The sequence below is a fragment of the Mytilus edulis genome, chromosome 11, assembly GCF_963676685.1.
Source record: "Mytilus edulis chromosome 11, xbMytEdul2.2, whole genome shotgun sequence".
NCBI classification, from domain to species: domain Eukaryota; kingdom Metazoa; phylum Mollusca; class Bivalvia; order Mytilida; family Mytilidae; genus Mytilus; species Mytilus edulis.
In genome coordinates, this window is record NC_092354.1 from 37966001 (window position 1) to 37984081 (window position 18081).

Here is an 18081-nt window from a genome sequence, read left to right on the forward strand (position 1 = left end):
TGTTGCCTTTAGTTGTACTTTTGAATTTCAATTTGAACCCATCTGATGGTTCTTCTGGAAGCCTGCCTATTCACTAACTTCTTAGCTAAAATACAAAATCTGTATTACAATAGCATGCTGAAGATAAGGCCCTGATTAAATTATACAAAATATTTACTTGGTAATTCACCCATATAAGTCATTACAAACATCAACCAGTTTTTCAAACTACTTCCTTGCTAGTCATAAATCAGAAAATTTAGTGTTTTCTTCGGCTTAAAAGCCAGTAGATGAGTTTCGTTTTTTTCTTCAATTGCAGGATACAAATGATTACTGGCAAGAATTAATATTCCTAAAATACAGAGACAAAAACAACTAATAACAATAATAATCTTTATCATCTTTCAAGGATCAATATTTTGAATTTTCAAATTAATAACTTCCCTATAACAAATGGCAATCTCATTTTTCTTATTTTTAGTCAATGTAACTCTTTCTGGAACAATTGTTTGAAAACAAATTATAAACATGTAGTTGACAATGGCCACAGCAGATGATTGATAGGCTGAGTTAAAAGGTCAAAACCTTTATCAGCTTTTGGGATCAATGAGAATGTGCCAACAGGTAAAAAGAAAAGTTGTAGAAATCCAGAAGTCACATTATATTGATTTCATTTTATAAAGAAATACAATTGTATATTCGTTCCAACTGATACTTACATAGTAACGAGTAATTTGTCCATTCTGATTTGTAGGTCCTCATCAGATGAGAAAAGGACTTCAACATTTAACCATTATGTTTCTAAATCTTTGTATGGGTGGTTTTTTTTTATATGGACATGGTAAGGTTGAATTTGGTTAGGTTGAGTTTGGTTAGGTTAATCATTGACTCTTTATAAGCGGTATGTAATCCATAAAACAGAAATATTAGCATGTTGGTAAGAATCTAACATGCGGTTATTATTGTTCTTACTAATATCAGTACCTATGCATTCCCCCTGCATGCAACTCTGGAATATATCCTTATAATTTTGTGCTGTAGTCTCCTCGCTTTTAATTCTGCTCTTTTCTTTTGTAATTTTGCCTCTGACACTACTGCAAATCAACCTATTACAATCATGTAAATAGACTAAATATTTAAACTTACCTGTGCGTCAGTATACCATCTGCTATGACCATTATCCTTAATCCATGTTGTTCATTTTCTACATTGTGTTTTTTCACCTAGCAAATAGCACGACAAAACACTTATTGCGTCCTTAAAGTGCAACATCAACCTACTGGAAAACATCACTGTGTAACAGTATGTGGTATCTATCAACGAGAGAAGTATTGAATAACGTTAGAACTGTAAATCAAAATTACTTGTACTAAAGTAGCTGTGTAATAGAGTGCAATAATGACTTTTCTTAATGTGATTGAAGAAAACTATGTCTCTGCGAGCATCAATTTAGCAATACTTTCAAGGCAGAAGGAGTGGATGCAAGTATTGTTGAACAGAGACGAACATTCCTGGTTACACTTAAAGATTGTCACGAAATTCAAAATTTGCTTTTGAAGTCTATAATAGACTTGTGTCCAACTGGTTATATGTTTTCCGCTGTTTGCAAAACATTGAGAGTTGTGTCTTATTTCTTCAAGCAAAACTTGAATGTTAGACATAGAAGAAAACTAGGTTTTGATAAAACTTATGTACTTTGTGTTTATGGATATTTTTCTGACAAGTTCAGACGGAAATGACATTAAACATAAATAAGTAAGCATATTCTTCTGTGAAATGTTATGGAACTTAGGGATAAAATCATTATCTCTAGATAGCGTCGTTTCTTTCTGGTTCATATTACTGGACTTTTCGCCCTCTTAAATCAAACCGGAAATAACCCTTATGTTTCGATCATCACGGTTCCCAAATACTTCTTTTGCAAAAGACTTTAAAGCCATCTTCAATTTACCTGTTGATGGTCTAATTAGAAGAAAACCAGAAAAATGAAACAGCATTCTGAAAAAAACTTTGGCAACATTATTGAATTGTTTCAGGAACTCTCTATGATTTATATATGCCATTTGTCTATTGCATTCATGACAACACTTTTACTTACATCGTCACACTTTCTGGTTCTGTGTTGTGCTTGTCTGGCTTCTTTGATGCCTTCTCTTTCTTGGCAATTTTCGCAAATCTGCTTTCTTTTTGGATTTTCTGTTCCACATCTAGTGCATACAATGATGTTCTTCTGTCTACTCTATTGGTGCCCTTGCTTGTCTACGTAATCAATGATTTCATCGTTTGTGATTTCTTATTCGTTCAGTACATCTTTAATGGCTTTAGAGAGAAAAAACACATTTGGTCATAATGAATTTTCTCAAGTGTGGTAAATAGAGGAAGACTGATGTCTCTTATTTGTGAAACCTCTTTGACAAAGTACTCTTTTTCTGTCTTGATCCTTTTTAACCTTTCTGCATTCGCTTCATCTAAATTAGCATTTTTTGACTTTTCATCGAAGTGATTAACTGAAAACCAATTTTTAGGTTTAAAGTTCTCGTTGTACGGTGGAGTTTTCTTTATCGTCCATTGCTGTATTAACAAAAGTTTTTGTGATAGAAGTGAGGGATTTTGAACCTTCACCTAATCCTCTTTTGTAACCTACTACTTGTTCATTGTCAAAACCTGTTATGAGTGTACCATCCGGACATTTTGGGACTGTTTCAGCATATGTAGAAAGCCAATTGCTTTAATGCTTTATAGCTTCCACCATGGCTACGCTTACCAAGAGCATCTATAGCTACACAGCTGCTAGTTTTTGTATACACATATTGAGATACCAAAAAGGCAAAAGGAGCAACTAGCTTTCTATTTCTAAAGTTATATAGGTATTCCATTGCTCGACAGTGTAGAAATGCATCGGTTGAGTTTATTTGGTCAATGAAGTCAAAATTATTTCCAGGCCAATCCAGTCATGAAGTTAATTAAAAGTTTGTTTCTTTTGGATAACCACTCTACCGGATTCAAAGCCTGTACTATTTCTCTTGATGTATAATGTTTTGAAAGGCAGTCACAGTCTTTCAATATGAATTCATTTTGGTTTTTACCAATTTCATAAGTCAATTTTGTTAACTCAAATTCAGATAATACTTTTGGAAATTTACTAATAAAATTAGATTTTTCCTCCTGATTTAATCTATTAAAAGACTTGATAACATCCTGTGCTGGTTCAGCAGTTTCTTCTGAATGTACAGATAACGTTATTTCATTTGAATAGGGTAGAATGAGTTCATGATCTGACTTACTATGAGCTACATGTACTGGTTCAATGTTATTATTACTATTTATCATTGTTGCAGTGGTGCGTGTACAGACGATATATGCTGACTATGATGCATGTATTTTAAAGATATTTTTGTTAAATGGTTGTAATATATTATGTGTAAGAATAAACAACAAGCGCATGTAAAATTGCATGAAATAGTTCTGAAAAGCCTTATTTGAGAAGTTATTTAATTATTCTGATAAAATCTTGCAATATTTTATTGATCAAATATTTTGTAATATAATGACATAAAAGACTTCATCGTACTTATCTTTTTTGCTTTATATGTTACCAAAAAAAAAAGGAATACGACAGACGCAAAACACAATTTAAACCAAACCTTACTTGCCTGTTAAAACAATTTAGAAGTTTTTTGTTCATAAAGAAATTCAAAGAAATAAAATCTTATCATAAACTTTATATGCAGATCTAGTAATCACAACCTTGTGCAGAACCATTTTTTGTTTCTCAGGCACAGTTAACCTAAGTTGGATCAAGCTGTATTTGAGCTTAAAGGTGTTATATCAATTAAATAAGTGTATAGCATAAGTTCGAGGTTTCAAAACTATTAATGTCATTTTTTAGATAATCAAGATGTCGGATTACCAATGGTCATCTGCCAGGAATGGTCCACAGCAATAACAGGTATTTCAGAAATTGCAAGGGCACAACATAGAACTTCAATATCAATATTAACTACAGCCAATCAAACACCCATCGTAGTCACTTATGAAACAGAAACAGGGACACTCACTGATCAACAAACATCCATCGTAGTCACTGATGAAACAGAAACACCCACTGATCAACAAACACCAACAGTAGTTACTGATGAAACAGAAAAATGGACACCCACTGATCAACCAACACCCATCGTAGTCACTGATGAAACAGAAACAGGGACACCCACTGATCAACAAACACCCACCGTAGTCACTGATGAAACAGAAACATGGACACCCACTGATCAACAAGCACCCACAGTAGTCACTGATGAAACAGAAACAGGGACACCCACTGATCAACAAACACCAACCGTAGACACTGATGAAACAGAAACATGGACACCCACTGATCAACAAACACCACCCGTAGTCACTGATGGAAGAGAAACAGGGACACCCACTTATAAACAAACATCAACCGTAGTCACTGATGAAACAGAAACATGGACACCCCCTGATCAACAAACACCAAACGTAGTCACTGATGCAACAGAAACAGGGACACACACTTATCAACAAACATCAACCGTAGTCACTGATGAAAAAGAAACATGGACACCCACTGATCAACAAACACCAAACGTAGTCACTGATGAAACAGAAACAGGGAAACCCACTGATCAAATAACAAACACTGTATCAAAGTTTAAAAAGGAACAAAGGCTACCTGCAAAATGAAAAGAAATAACGAATACCACTAAGATTGACCCAAAGGTCAGAACAAAAAAGTCAAGCCAAATAATTCCTCCATCTGAAGTGTCATCTATGTTAGTTGATACCGAATTTCAAAGTAGTGATGACGACATACCATTGACACAATTAAGACCGCAGTTTATCACAGATAAAAACACTGAACACATTTAAGTTGACCACGATTCTTTGTATGACAGTGGTGACTCATACAAACCGTCAAAAGAGGAGTATAATAGCAGTGACTCTAACTTGTCTCTCCCTGCAGCTGATTCTGAAAGTAGTATGGAAGATTAGATATTACAAGAGAAAGAAAGAAAAAAAGATTCTTAAAAGGAAACACACCAGAACGATTTTGAAGAAAGCAGTTAGAGAGAATACCTCAAAACCAAAATATTGCCGCACAGAGTTTGACAAGTACTTGGAAAACCTCTCAGTTAGTATGAACACATAAGAAAATACAAACACCTTTTTTCTACCAAAAAAGCAGGAGCAACAAGTATTCAACAAGATCAAGATGAAACATGCCATCAAAATAAAATGGCAGATGAAATTCTACAAACCCAAAGAGAATCAACAGACCAAGTTGATGACATTGCAATATACTTATCAACACAAATGAGTGTACAGGAAGCATCATTCAAAGAATTTGTCATGACTCACCACGAGTAAAAACTTGATGATCTTCTTTCTTGAACGGTTATGAAAGGAAGTCTAGCCCCAGATGGAAACTGTTTTTTTTTCAGTCTGTATTGCATCACATTTCAAGCCCTGAATCAGTACAAAATTTCAGGCAAACAATTTGTAATCACATCACTGACAACGCTGAGAAATATGTTTGATTTTTTGTTATTTCAGACATGTCATTTGATGACGACATTGCCTGGATCGATTTCAGACAAGGGGTGGAATCACTAGCTATCAATGGAATCAGGAGCCTGTAATTCAGTGGTTGTCGTTTGTTTAATGTGTTACATATTTGTTTTTCGTTCATTTTTTTTTACCTAAATAAGGCCGTTAGTTTTCTCGTTTGAATTGTTTTACATTGTCTTATCGGGGCCTTTTGTAGCTGACTATGCGATATAGGCTTTGCTCATTGTTGAAGGCCGTACGGTGACCTATTGGTGTTAATGTTTGTGTCATTTTGGTCTTTTGTGGATAGTTGTCTCATTGGCAATCATACCACATCTTCTTTTTTTATAAGTTATTTTCGCCGGCATATATTGATTGATTGATTGTTGGTTGCTTTACGCCGTATAAGCACAAAAAGGCACAAAAAGGCTTTATCGCGGCGAGAGCTAATTCGAATAATTTTTACAATTTAAAGCATATTTTTAAAATAAGACATAAAATTTCAACTTATACTTGGATTATTTTGGATCGAACTAACAGTACCTTTTATTGAAACAACATATATTGTTCAAGGCATGGAAGCAAATATTTTCGATACCTTCATGAAAAACTACGTCCGATGGTATGTTTATTTCATACATAGCACCATCCTTTCATGGGTTTAGTGCAGTTTCATGAGCTTAGTGCACCAATGCGGCTTGGTGTTTAGACGCTCCCCTTAAATGTTGTGTTCATACATGCCCCAACTGTTCAGGGTTCGACATATGCGGTCGTTTAAAGATGCGCCCTGCGGAGCATCTGGTTAGACTCTATCGACGCGTCTTCTTCATAAGTTCATTATATGGTATAGGAAATTGAAATCGTGATTTTGTCGTCATATTTTTCACCAGATTATTGTATTTCATTACAGGGATCGGAAGTTAAATGGTAGTTCCTGGGAGAAATGTATGTGATATACATTAAATAAAAAAAATATTACATAGTGACTGAGTTGCTACTAAACAGATCACATCACAAATATTTTATGATTTCTTTGTTTGAGGGTTGAAATGAGAGTAGAAGTGTATGAAGCATGGGATTCAAGATGTTCACTATCAAATTCAACTGCAGGCAATAGCAAATTATAATAATGCAAAAGAAAGCATTAGTCGGAACCGATTTTAAAATGACAGCTATCAAATAAAAAGTTCTGTTCGTCACCGAATATCCAAGGGTGACCGGGGTATAAAAATATGGTCACTTGGTCTTCTCCCTACCGGCAGTAAAACGCTTGCCGTAGTGGGGCGTCCGTTTGGCTGTGCGGGATGTATCAAGTTCGCAGTCACGTCCGGTCAGAAGGGACGTTTAATCCGATGCCTCGTGTAAAGAGAGTGCCACGCTCTTTGCACGTTAAGAACCCTTGCAACAACTCTTTGAGGGGTCCGTAGGTGGCCTGTTGCAAGGCAAAATTTCTGTCCCTATCCATTAAACCCTCCTTTTCCGGTGGCAGTCCAAATTTCCCCTACCATCATCCCAGATAACTTCTACTGTAACAACCTGCCTATTGTATTTATTGTGAACTGCTCGTCCTGAATATGCATGAAATATTTGCCACTGGACGTTAAGCAACCAACAATCAATCAATCAATCAATTTGTCATCACGGAGCAAATTTGTCTCCAACAGTCTTGCCATGGCATTTGTGCCAGAATCATTGGATATAAAGTTCTCTAAATTTGTACCACAAAAGTGGGGATTCTTATTTTCTCTTGTGGCAATCATCGAAACTCAGAACCCATAGATCCTAAGATATTAATCTGAAGACAATTTTAATCAGAAAATTGTTTAAACTGTCCTTTCTAAACACAGTTATGCATAGATATTACTTCAGCAAAGGAATCAGAATTTACGTGGCAGTTCCCTGCGAGAAATGTATGTGATATACATTAAATAAAAAAAATATTACATAGTGACTGAGTTGCTACTAAACAGATCACATCACAAATATTTTATGATTTCTTTGTTTGAGGGTTGAAATGAGAGTAGAAGTGTATGAAGCATGGGATTCAAGATGTTCACTATCAAATTCAACTGCAGGCAATAGCAAATTATAATAATGCAAAAGAAAGCATTAGTCGGAAACGATTTTAAAATGACAGCTATCAAATAAAAAGTTCTGTTCGTCACCGAATATCCAAGGGTGACCGGGGTTTAAAATATGGTCACTTGGTCTTCTCCCGACCGGCAGTAAAACGCTTGCCGTAGTGGGGCGTCCGTTCGGCTGTGCGGGATGTATCAAGTTCGCAGTCACGTCCGGTCAGAAGGGACGTTTAATCCGATGCCTCGTGTAAAGAGAGTGCCACGCTCTTTGCACGTTAAGAACCCTTGCAACAACTCTTTGAGGGGTCCGTAGGTGGCCTGTTGCAAGGCAAAATTTCTGTCCCTATCCATTACACCCTCCTTTTCCGGTGGCAGTCCAAATTTCCCCTACCATCATCCCAGATAACTTCTACTGTAACAACCTGCCTATTGTATTTATTGTGAACTGCTCGTCCTGAATATGCATGAAATATTTGCCACTGGACGTTAAGCAACCAACAATCAATCAATCAATCAATTTGTCATCACGGAGCAAATTTGTCTCCAACAGTCTTGCCATGGCATTTGTGCCAGAATCATTGGATATAAAGTTCTCTAAATTTGTACCACAAAAGTGGGGATTCTTATTTTCTCTTGTGGCAATCATCGAAACTCAGAACCCATAGATCCTAAGATATTAATCTGAAGACAATTTTAATCAGAAAATTGTTTAAACTGTCCTTTCTAAACACAGTTATGCATAGATATTACTTCAGCAAAGGAATCAGAATTTACGTGGCAGTTCCCTGCGAGAAATGTATGTGATATACATTAACTAACAAAAATATTGCATAGTGACTGAATTGCTACTATACAGATCACATCAAAAATATTTTATGATAAAAAGTTCTTTGTTTGCGGGTTGAAATGAGAGTAGAAATGTATGAACCATGGGATTCAAGATGTTCACGATCAAATTCAACTGCAGTCAATAGCCAAATATTGTAATGTAAAAGAAAGCATTAGTCGGAAACGATTTTTAAATGAAAGCTATCAAATAAATAGTTATGTTCGTCACCGAATCTCCTTATATGGACATTCGCTTTGATAGTTGTTGTATTTCTTTGTTTGATCTTGCTCGACTTTCTGAGTGTAGTGTTCTGTTTACATTTGAAGTGAATCTAATTTAATCACCATTGTTACAACATCTCGTAATGTTTTCGCAAGTACGATTGATGAAATGCAGATGAATACAAAGTTATTTTCTGTTAGCATTCTCCTCAAGCAGAACACATTTAAAGGTAAACTGTATTCCTCAGTTTAGTCAGAATCATTGGATATAAAGTTCTCTAAATTTGTACCACAAAAGTGGGGATTCTTATTTTCTCTTGTGGCAATCATCGAAACTCAGAACCCATAGATCCTAAGATATTAATCTGAAGACAATTTTAATCAGAAAATTGTTTACACTGTCCTTTCTAAACACAGTTATGCATAGATATTACTTCAGCAAAGGAATCAGAATTTACGTGGCAGTTCCCTGCGAGATATGTATGTGATACACATTAAATAAACAAAAATATTGCATAGTGACTGAATTGCTACTATACAGATCACATCAAAAATATTTTATGATAAAAAGTTCTTTGTTTGCGGGTTGAAATGAGAGTAGAAATGTATGAACCATGGGATTCAAGATGTTCACGATCAAATTCAACTGCAGTCAAATATTATAATGTAAAAGAAAGCATTAGTTGGAAACGATTTTTAAATGAAAGCTTTCAAATAAATAGTTATATGGACATTCGCTTTGATAGTTGTTGTATTTCTTTGTTTGATCTTGCTCGACTTTCTGAATGTAGTGTTCTGTTTACATTTGAAGTGAATCTAATTTAATCACCATTGTTACAACATCTCGTAATGTTTTCGCAAGTACGATTGATGAAATGCAGATGAATACAAAGTTATTTTCTGTTAGCATTCTCTTCAAGCAGAACACTTTTTTTTAAAGGTAAACTGTATTCCTCAGTTTAGTCAGAGCCTTTTTCTCAGGGTTCTGTCTATGTTTTCTTATCCAAATTCTTGTTTTAAAACCTTTCAAACTCTCTGTGTTAAAAGCTGTTTTTTTTATCGTGAACCTGGAACGTTTGTAGTTCTTTTCTTTCCTAAGCTAGGTATAAATGACATCATACCACATCTTTATAAAAATTCTCAAACTTTATACTGTAACTTGCTGGTCCTGTTTTTATTGCAACCTAAGTGTACTTTGTTTCTGGTCTTAACACTATTTTCCTTGGCAATACAATTGGGAAACAGTTGTTTGGAACAAAACCATTGTTTTGCAATTCTGTTTTAGATCTCCGTTCTGTTCGTAGAGAGACAGTGAATAGATAAACGATTCACTCGGACTGCCATGCAGTTTGACCGATTTTAATTTGATGTTTCTGCTCACAGAAAAACTCGATAATACACAAGGATTGTCCGGTTTTAATGATGGATCAGAACCTTTTGCAAAATAAACCCGTTTTATGCAGATATCACCTTCCGAATCTATGTTCCTGGGTAAAGAAATTACGTCACAACCAGAAAGATCTACTTTATCATTGATGATAAATAAAGTAAGATTTTGTTTGTAACACCAGCAGGTAAATTATTTCTCTGAACTACTGTTGTGACGAATGTTAGTGTCCCTCGTCCAAACAACTCTCCAACATATTCATTTGACCAATACCAACAGACGATCATTGACAAATACCACTTCTGCTGCAGCATACCTTTTTGATGTTCTGGAGAAAAGCTTGGTAGTGCTAGGTTGGGATCTACCTAACGACCCTTTGTAAAAGAATAAACAACGAGAACTCAGTTTTGCTGGTAGGAAAATGATGTTTTTAATTACACTTTCTTTTCTTTTTGATCAAAATAATTTATAATGTACTTATAAGACACATTAATGATAAATAATATGATCTCTGGACAAAGTACAAGTGTTCTTGTTTCGTAAATTGCTGAAATTAATTCTTGAATTATATGTCAATTAACTATGCTATTTATACGGATATATGCAGTACGTATGAAACATCTGCTTTTTGACTACTTATAATCATCCTATTTATTGTTTGTGGAGTGAATAACCTCAAAAATGTCATCCCGAATGAAGTAATTCCGAGATATACACCACTAGATTCAAGACCATAAAACTAGAATTGTTTTAAATCTGTTTCAGCACTCGATGATTATGGACTATTGTGAAGTGAAATGGTCGCTCCCTAAAAAGAATGTATACGATATACATAAAATAACAAAAATATTAATTAATGGTGGGATTGCTCATCTACATATCACATCAAAATTATTTCATGATAATGAGCTCTTTGTTAGCGGGCGGTGATGAAATTAACATAATTTAATGCATCAATTTTTTGATTGAATTAGAGAACATCAATATTAATCTTATTACGATAAGCACTTGTATATGCAATCACAGAGACTTGTCTTAAAATGGGTCAGACGAATTGGGTTCCGATGTTGGTGACTTTGCAGCACTTACAATTGCCCCGTTCCGCATGGTTTATAACCTCCGATTGTTGATATTTCCTGTTCAGATACTTTTTGATGTTACTAGAATATCTTTAAGGTATTTGGGTCTGCGGTAAGCCATAACGGGAGGTGATGGCAAAATCTCTTTTAAGGAAGGATCATTTTCAATAAGACGCCAGTGTTTATGGACAATTGATGAACGATTTGTCACGTGAAAATGGAAGCTAACAACAAACGGGAAACACCAACAGACATGTTCTGAAATGGTAGGTGTGTTTTACTCATTGAATCAAAACAGAACCGTGCAAAAGTATTGTCAAAATATCCAGATTCATTTCATCATATCATGTTAAAAACGATGTTATATATTAACTGATTTGTCAAGATAATAGAAATCTTTATTGTAAACAAAAATGTTTCACTTTTTCGAAATTATAAACTTTGAACATTTATTTACGGTGAACCAAAGTTTTCCAATAGGAAATAAGATATATTAAGCTTTAACGTTTTTGAGGTATCAATTTTGAGAATTATTTACCGTCAATTATGAATCAATAACTGAAATTTTCAGAAAGAAATTTATTATATACCGCGTTTACTTTTTGAATTATAAATTTTGATTTAGTTTAATTATAGAATATAAATAAAGTATCCGTAAGAAATTAAACTGAAACAAAAAATCATATATAGTTTTAACGCATTTTTTTTATAAAGTGATGCAACGGGGTGCAATCAAATTAGCCAATATCATGTTTCTAAATTTATCCTGACGAATAATACACTAAAATTGTATAAATTAAAGTGAAAGGTTTTTTATAAATTATTTTGAGAGTGTGCGTATATTTCTCCACCGCCAATAATTGGAAAGTAAATAAATAAATAAAGTTTTCCGTGAGAAATTAATTTGAATCAGAAATCATGTATATTTTTAACGCCTTTACAATTTAGTTACATTGCGCATTTATGACGGGAATTTTATATCAATGAAATGTTTCTAAACGAATTTTCCTGATACTAAAGTGAAACGTTTTCGCTTAATTGGTAAATTTTGAGCATGTGCAATTATGAATTATTATTATCAAAAGTTTTCCGTTGAGACATTAAATTGACTCGGGATTTATATAAATTTAAGAGAAAGATGAAATTGTAAATTCAGGGCGTATGTAAAAAGTTTTCGTTGTACAAAGAATTGAAGTATTCCTCAATTAAAAAGAAAATAAAATTAGCATTAAAAAGACAATATTCCGAGTGAATACATATTGCACAGATCTGTAATGATTCAATATAAATCAAACCTTGAAAGCTTATTATCCCCAGTAACGGTAAAATTTCATACATTAGAGAGAAAATCCATAACATTCTGATGAAAAGCATAAAAAAACTGTGAACACTTTACACTTTTATTATTTAATTATTTTTTTTTGGAGGGAGGGCCTGAGGTATACATCATCAGGCCTAATATAGGTCTTTGTTTTGATGGCTTTTTTTATTTCTGCCATCTCGCTCTGGAGCGGGAATATTGCGCTCCAGAGCACTTCTACCTCTGGGTTCATCCATTCTACAGTCTGCAAAAAAAAAAATCATTATTGAGTATACGATTTTAAGATAAAACGTTTTAATTTAAATGAAATGAAGTAATAAAAATGAAACATGATCCAAATTACGCATGTAAATGGAACAACGCTTTTTTTTTTATCGTTCTCCAAGTCAAACTCATTTATACGTCATGTATCAATTGTCTCGCATTTGTATGTCTTATACGTTTACTACATATTTAAAATTATTTTATGACTATGATTCCAATAAGATAACTAAATTTGAAATGAACTTTACTATAATTAAGGTAAAGAACGTGTAAAAATTAATACTTACAGGGTATGCACCCTTTGAGCTGGAGGTCCTCAGCCTGGACTGGGGATCCTTCGTCCAGAGGACTCTTGTGGTTGGAGCGTTCCAATTCTGAAAGACAGAAAAATATAATGTAAATTATAAACAAATATTTAAAAATAAGGGACTGTCATATAAAAGATATATTTAAATGAGTCTAAAGATCATCATTAACGAAATAAAGAATATATAATTATCCATCCGTATTTATACATATGAATAAATCTTCCGGATTCTCATATACACTTAGTCCACATTTTGAGAATGCACAAACATTTATTTACCGTCAATTATGAAACAATAACTGAAATTTTCAGAAAGAAATTAATTATATACCGCGTTTACTTTTTGAATTATAAATTTTGATTTAGTTTAATTATAGAATATAAATAAAGTATCCATAAGAAATTAAACTGAAACAAAAAATCATATATAGTTTTAACGCATTTTTTTTTTTATAAAATAATGCAACGGGGTGTAATCAAATTAGCCAATATCATGTTTCTAAATTTATCCTGACGAATAATACACTAAAATTGTATAAATTAAAGTGAAAGGTTTTTTATAAATTATTTTGAGAGTGTGCGTATATTTCTCCACCGCCAATAATTGGAAAGTAAATAAATAAATAAAGTTTTCCGTGAGAAATTAATTTGAATCAGAAATCATGTATATTTTTAACGCCTTTACAATTTAGTTACATTGCGCATTTATGACGGGAATTTTATATCAATGAAATGTTTCTAAACGAATTTTCCTGATACTAAAGTGAAACGTTTTCGCTTAATTGTTAAATTTGAGCGTGCGCAATTATGAATTATTATTATCAAAAGTTTTCCGTTGAGACATTACATTGACTCAGGATTTATATAAATTTAAGAGAAAGATGAAATTGTAAATTCAGGGCGTATGCAAAAAGTTTTCGTTGTACAAAGAATTGAAGTATTCCTCAATTAAAAATAAAAAATAAAATTAGCATTAAAAAGACAATATTCCGAGTGAATACATATTGCACAAATCTGTAATGATACAATATAAATCAAACCTTGAAAGCTTATTATCCCAAGTAACGGTAAAATTCCATACATTAGAGAGAAAATCCATAATATTCTGATGAAAAGCATAAAAAAAATGTGAACACTTTACACTTTTATTATTTAATTATTTAATTATTTTTTTTTGGAGGGAGGGCCTGAGGTATACAACCTCAGGCCTAATATAGGTCTTTGTTTTGGTGGCTTTTTTCATCTCTGCCATATCGCTCTGGAGTGGAAATATTGCGCTCCAGAGCACTTCTACCTCTGGGTCCATCCATTCTACAGTCTGCAAAAAAAATCATTATTGAGTATACGATTTTAAGATAAAACGTTTTAATTTAAATGAAATGAAGTAATAAAAATGAAACATGATCCAAATTACGCATGTAAATGAAACGACGCTTTTTTTTGTCGTTCTTCAAGTCAAATTCATTTATACGTCGTGTATCAATTGTCTCGCATTTGTATGTCTCATACGTTTACTACATATTAAGAATTATTGTATGACTATGATTCCAATAAGATAACTAAATTTGAAATGAACTTTACTATAATTAAGGTAAAGAACGTGGTAAAATTAATACTTACAAGGGATGCACCCTTTGAGGTGGAGGTCCTCACCTTGGACTGGGGATCCCTCGTCCAGAGGACTCTTGTTGGAACGTTCCAATTTTAAAAGACAGAAAAATATCATGTAAATTATAAACAAATATTTAAAAATAATGGACTGTCATATAAAAGTTTATACACATACAGGTTAGCACGCGTTTGTTCTTATAATCGTATATATACATATTTTGTATATGCACGTCTCGGTTCATTGAAAATGGTTTATTATAATCTTATAATCAGCACAAAATTTATGGTAATCCTACTCTGGATAATTTCATATCTTATATTTGTGGCTAGTTCTTGATAATCTCTTGAATTAAAATTTACGATAAGATTTATGTGATTACTTGCATTTTCATAACTTATGTAATATTTGTTAATTATCCACATCTCATCATGTGCATTAATATTTAAAATCGAAGATAAATGAATGATATCAATTATCTCCTTGACGGAAACACGTTGATTTGACCTGAATGAAATATTTTATTAATATACATAAAAGCCTGAAATGAAAACTCGGACAAATTAATTTCGTTTTCCCGAAACCGCATTACCCCTATCGGCGCTTTGGTGATTAATCCCGAGATTGCTTTAACATGGGTATTTTAAATCAACACGTTATTTCCATCTCTAAGAATAGATATCATATTATTAATTTTAGTGGTGAAATCGAAATTTATTTGATGAACTCTTTATTATATAGATAAATTAATAATAAAAATATTTATTTTAGATTTTTAAAGATTGAATTAATTTCTTATTTGATTTAAATAATAAAAACGTTGAGATTATGTTAATGACAAATTATGTAAACACACATATGCATCACTATTCGTTAATCCTCTTAAACATGTAAATTTTGATGCTGGTAGAGTTGTATTTTTAAACAGATGTCTTTATATGAGCCATAGCAATTATTTGGAAGACATGCAAGAAACTTGATGATATTTTTTCCATCGACTGCATTTTTCTAAAAAAAACCAACATATCCAAATCATTCAATACATCTCACAGTCATAATTAATATTGTTAACTTGATGAGCAGTATGGTCGAATTGTCCAATTCAACCTAAACTTTTTTTCTGTAGAAAATATCTTGAAACATGCATATCAAGTTGTGTGTTTTTATTTGTCTTAAAAGTTTCTTTTTAGAAGGAAGATAAAGCCGTTTGTTTTTCAATTTGGTTTAATCCATATTAATTTCTGTTTCACAGTTAATATTTATTATCAATACAATAATTGGATCTCAGTCTGATGGTTACAAAATTAAATGTGCTGCATTAAGTTAAATATAAAAAGACTAGCTAGTTGCATAATATCAAGACTGCATGGTTGTCCTTCTCCAGACATCTTAATTGTTTACTGTGTGTGTGTTGGTCTGTGTGTGTGCTTTATTATATCAGCTTCATCAAAATGAATGTATTCCCCACACCTATGTTTATATTCATGTTAAAGTACAAACAACTTTGATTAATATCAATCTTTATTTATTTTACCTTTCAAGTTCAGCATACAGGAAAACATGTTTTTAAAACCTTATGGGGTTTTAGGAGGCTCCTCTTTTTGACTAGTCCTTGTCATGGGATACAAATTTCTTCCGATTAGATCCACCTTCTGATAATCACTAAATTTGACAAATGAGCTGGTGTCCTCATTTCGGCTTATACCAAGAAACAATGCCTCATCTTCAGTCAGGTCACAATATATATTTACGCCTCTAAATCTAAATGTTTGGTCTTTTGACTTCCTATCAGCTGCCTTTTTAGCCTTTCTGCTATGGTTGCCATCAATGACATGGATTTTATATGTTGATAATTTGTCTGTTAACAAAACTTCAGTTTTGGCTTTAGTTTCCAAAAGTACCAAAGTCGTGTTTTGTACAATGCCAATATTTACAGAACGAATCAAAGAACTAGTCAATTCTTAATTGGTTGAACAATTCCAGTTTTTTTGCTATGTGTCCACAACGTGGTAACGTGCTGGGTCTCTTGTTGTTAGACGATCCAAGGACTCTAATGGGTTGTACAGCATAAGGAGGTGGTGGTGGTTTAAACTCTCGAAGAGTTGGTTGTTGGGGTTGTTGAATTTGAGGTGGCTGAGGCTGCTGAGTTTGAAGTTGCGGCTGTTGTGACTTAAAAAAATACGTATCGATTTAATTAATAAAAAAAACTTACCTCAAATTGTTTGAAAAGCTGCTCCAAGCCTTCCTTAATTTTGGTCAACTCCAAAAACTCATCCCAGCCAGGATTTTAAGGATTATTTTTGTACATGTTTATATAGTGTAAGTCATCACTTTTGTCAACACTAACGTCATGTGACATCCAAAAGAGGAACGCATCTCCATATTTTCCCTGATACTTTGTTTTTTGGTAAAAACGTAACTTTCCATAATTGTAAAACGTTTATTTATCTCTTGTCTTGAATAGGCATCTGTACTTGGTGAATCATGTGGTACATGCGGTTGGCATCCTCTATCAACTAATACTGCATGTGACATTACTATGGTCTTGTTTACCTTCTCTGTAATTTTATATAAAAAAATACATATCTTTTAATTACCTTGTATATTTCAGTAGGGATAGATACAAATGTATCTTTCATATTCCAAACAAAACAAAAACTAATGAAACCAAAGACAATGAAATACATGTATCTATAAGTACCTGTATGTTCAAGTTATACAATACTCCTGATAACTTGATTGTAGTAAATAAATTACTCTGGATAAATGGATCAACACTGTTTACACTGGTTATATCATTGATCTAGACAATGTACCATTAAAACAACTGTTCCTATATCAATTGAATAAATGAGATAACTAAAGTCATAGAGAACTTGGAATGTTTTCAAGTAAAGAAATTATTGAAAAACCTCCCCATATACATAATAGCAGACAAGTATGTAAACATTTAGTTCCCCAAACCTGTCAGACACATGGAATATACCCATAATGCATAATTTAGTTGCAGTAAGTAAGTAAAATACAGAAATATTACTTTGTATAAAAATTAAAACGAGTTATCCGTTTACTTGTTAAAGTCTTCTCCGAATCCAACAGATCTTTCTGGTATGTCTCTTTTCTACAGATAATTCATCGTGAAGTTCAAATCTTTCAAGATTCGAAACAGTTCGTTTATGATTAACAACATGATTTTTTTACGCAACTGGTGGTATTCATAAACTTCGTCTTCCCTTTTCAGTTCATGAATCGGACGTGACTTTGGAGAAAGTGTTACACCAAGAGCTTCACATTTTAAAACAGCTGATTCAAACTTTATGGGCATAAAAAGGGCCTCAAAGATGCATTTTTCTAGTTTCCAAACAATCATGACGATAACTTGTGTTTAAGTGTATGGATCTCTCTGAAATTGTACTACAAGGTTCAATCCTACAAA

At 33.1% G+C, this 18081-nt stretch overlaps 1 protein-coding gene across 1 annotated transcript; it reads left to right on the forward strand.

The window, feature by feature from the left end:
* The first annotated feature begins 3386 nt into the window (after positions 1-3386).
* On the forward strand, positions 3387-4686 carry LOC139494236 (integumentary mucin A.1-like). The gene is made up of 2 exons (XM_071282405.1): positions 3387-3651; positions 3736-4686. Exon 2 carries the CDS (start codon positions 3892-3894, stop codon positions 4684-4686), a length of 795 nt encoding a protein of 264 aa, XP_071138506.1. The 5' UTR covers positions 3387-3651; positions 3736-3891.
* The last annotated feature ends 13395 nt before the right edge of the window (positions 4687-18081 follow it).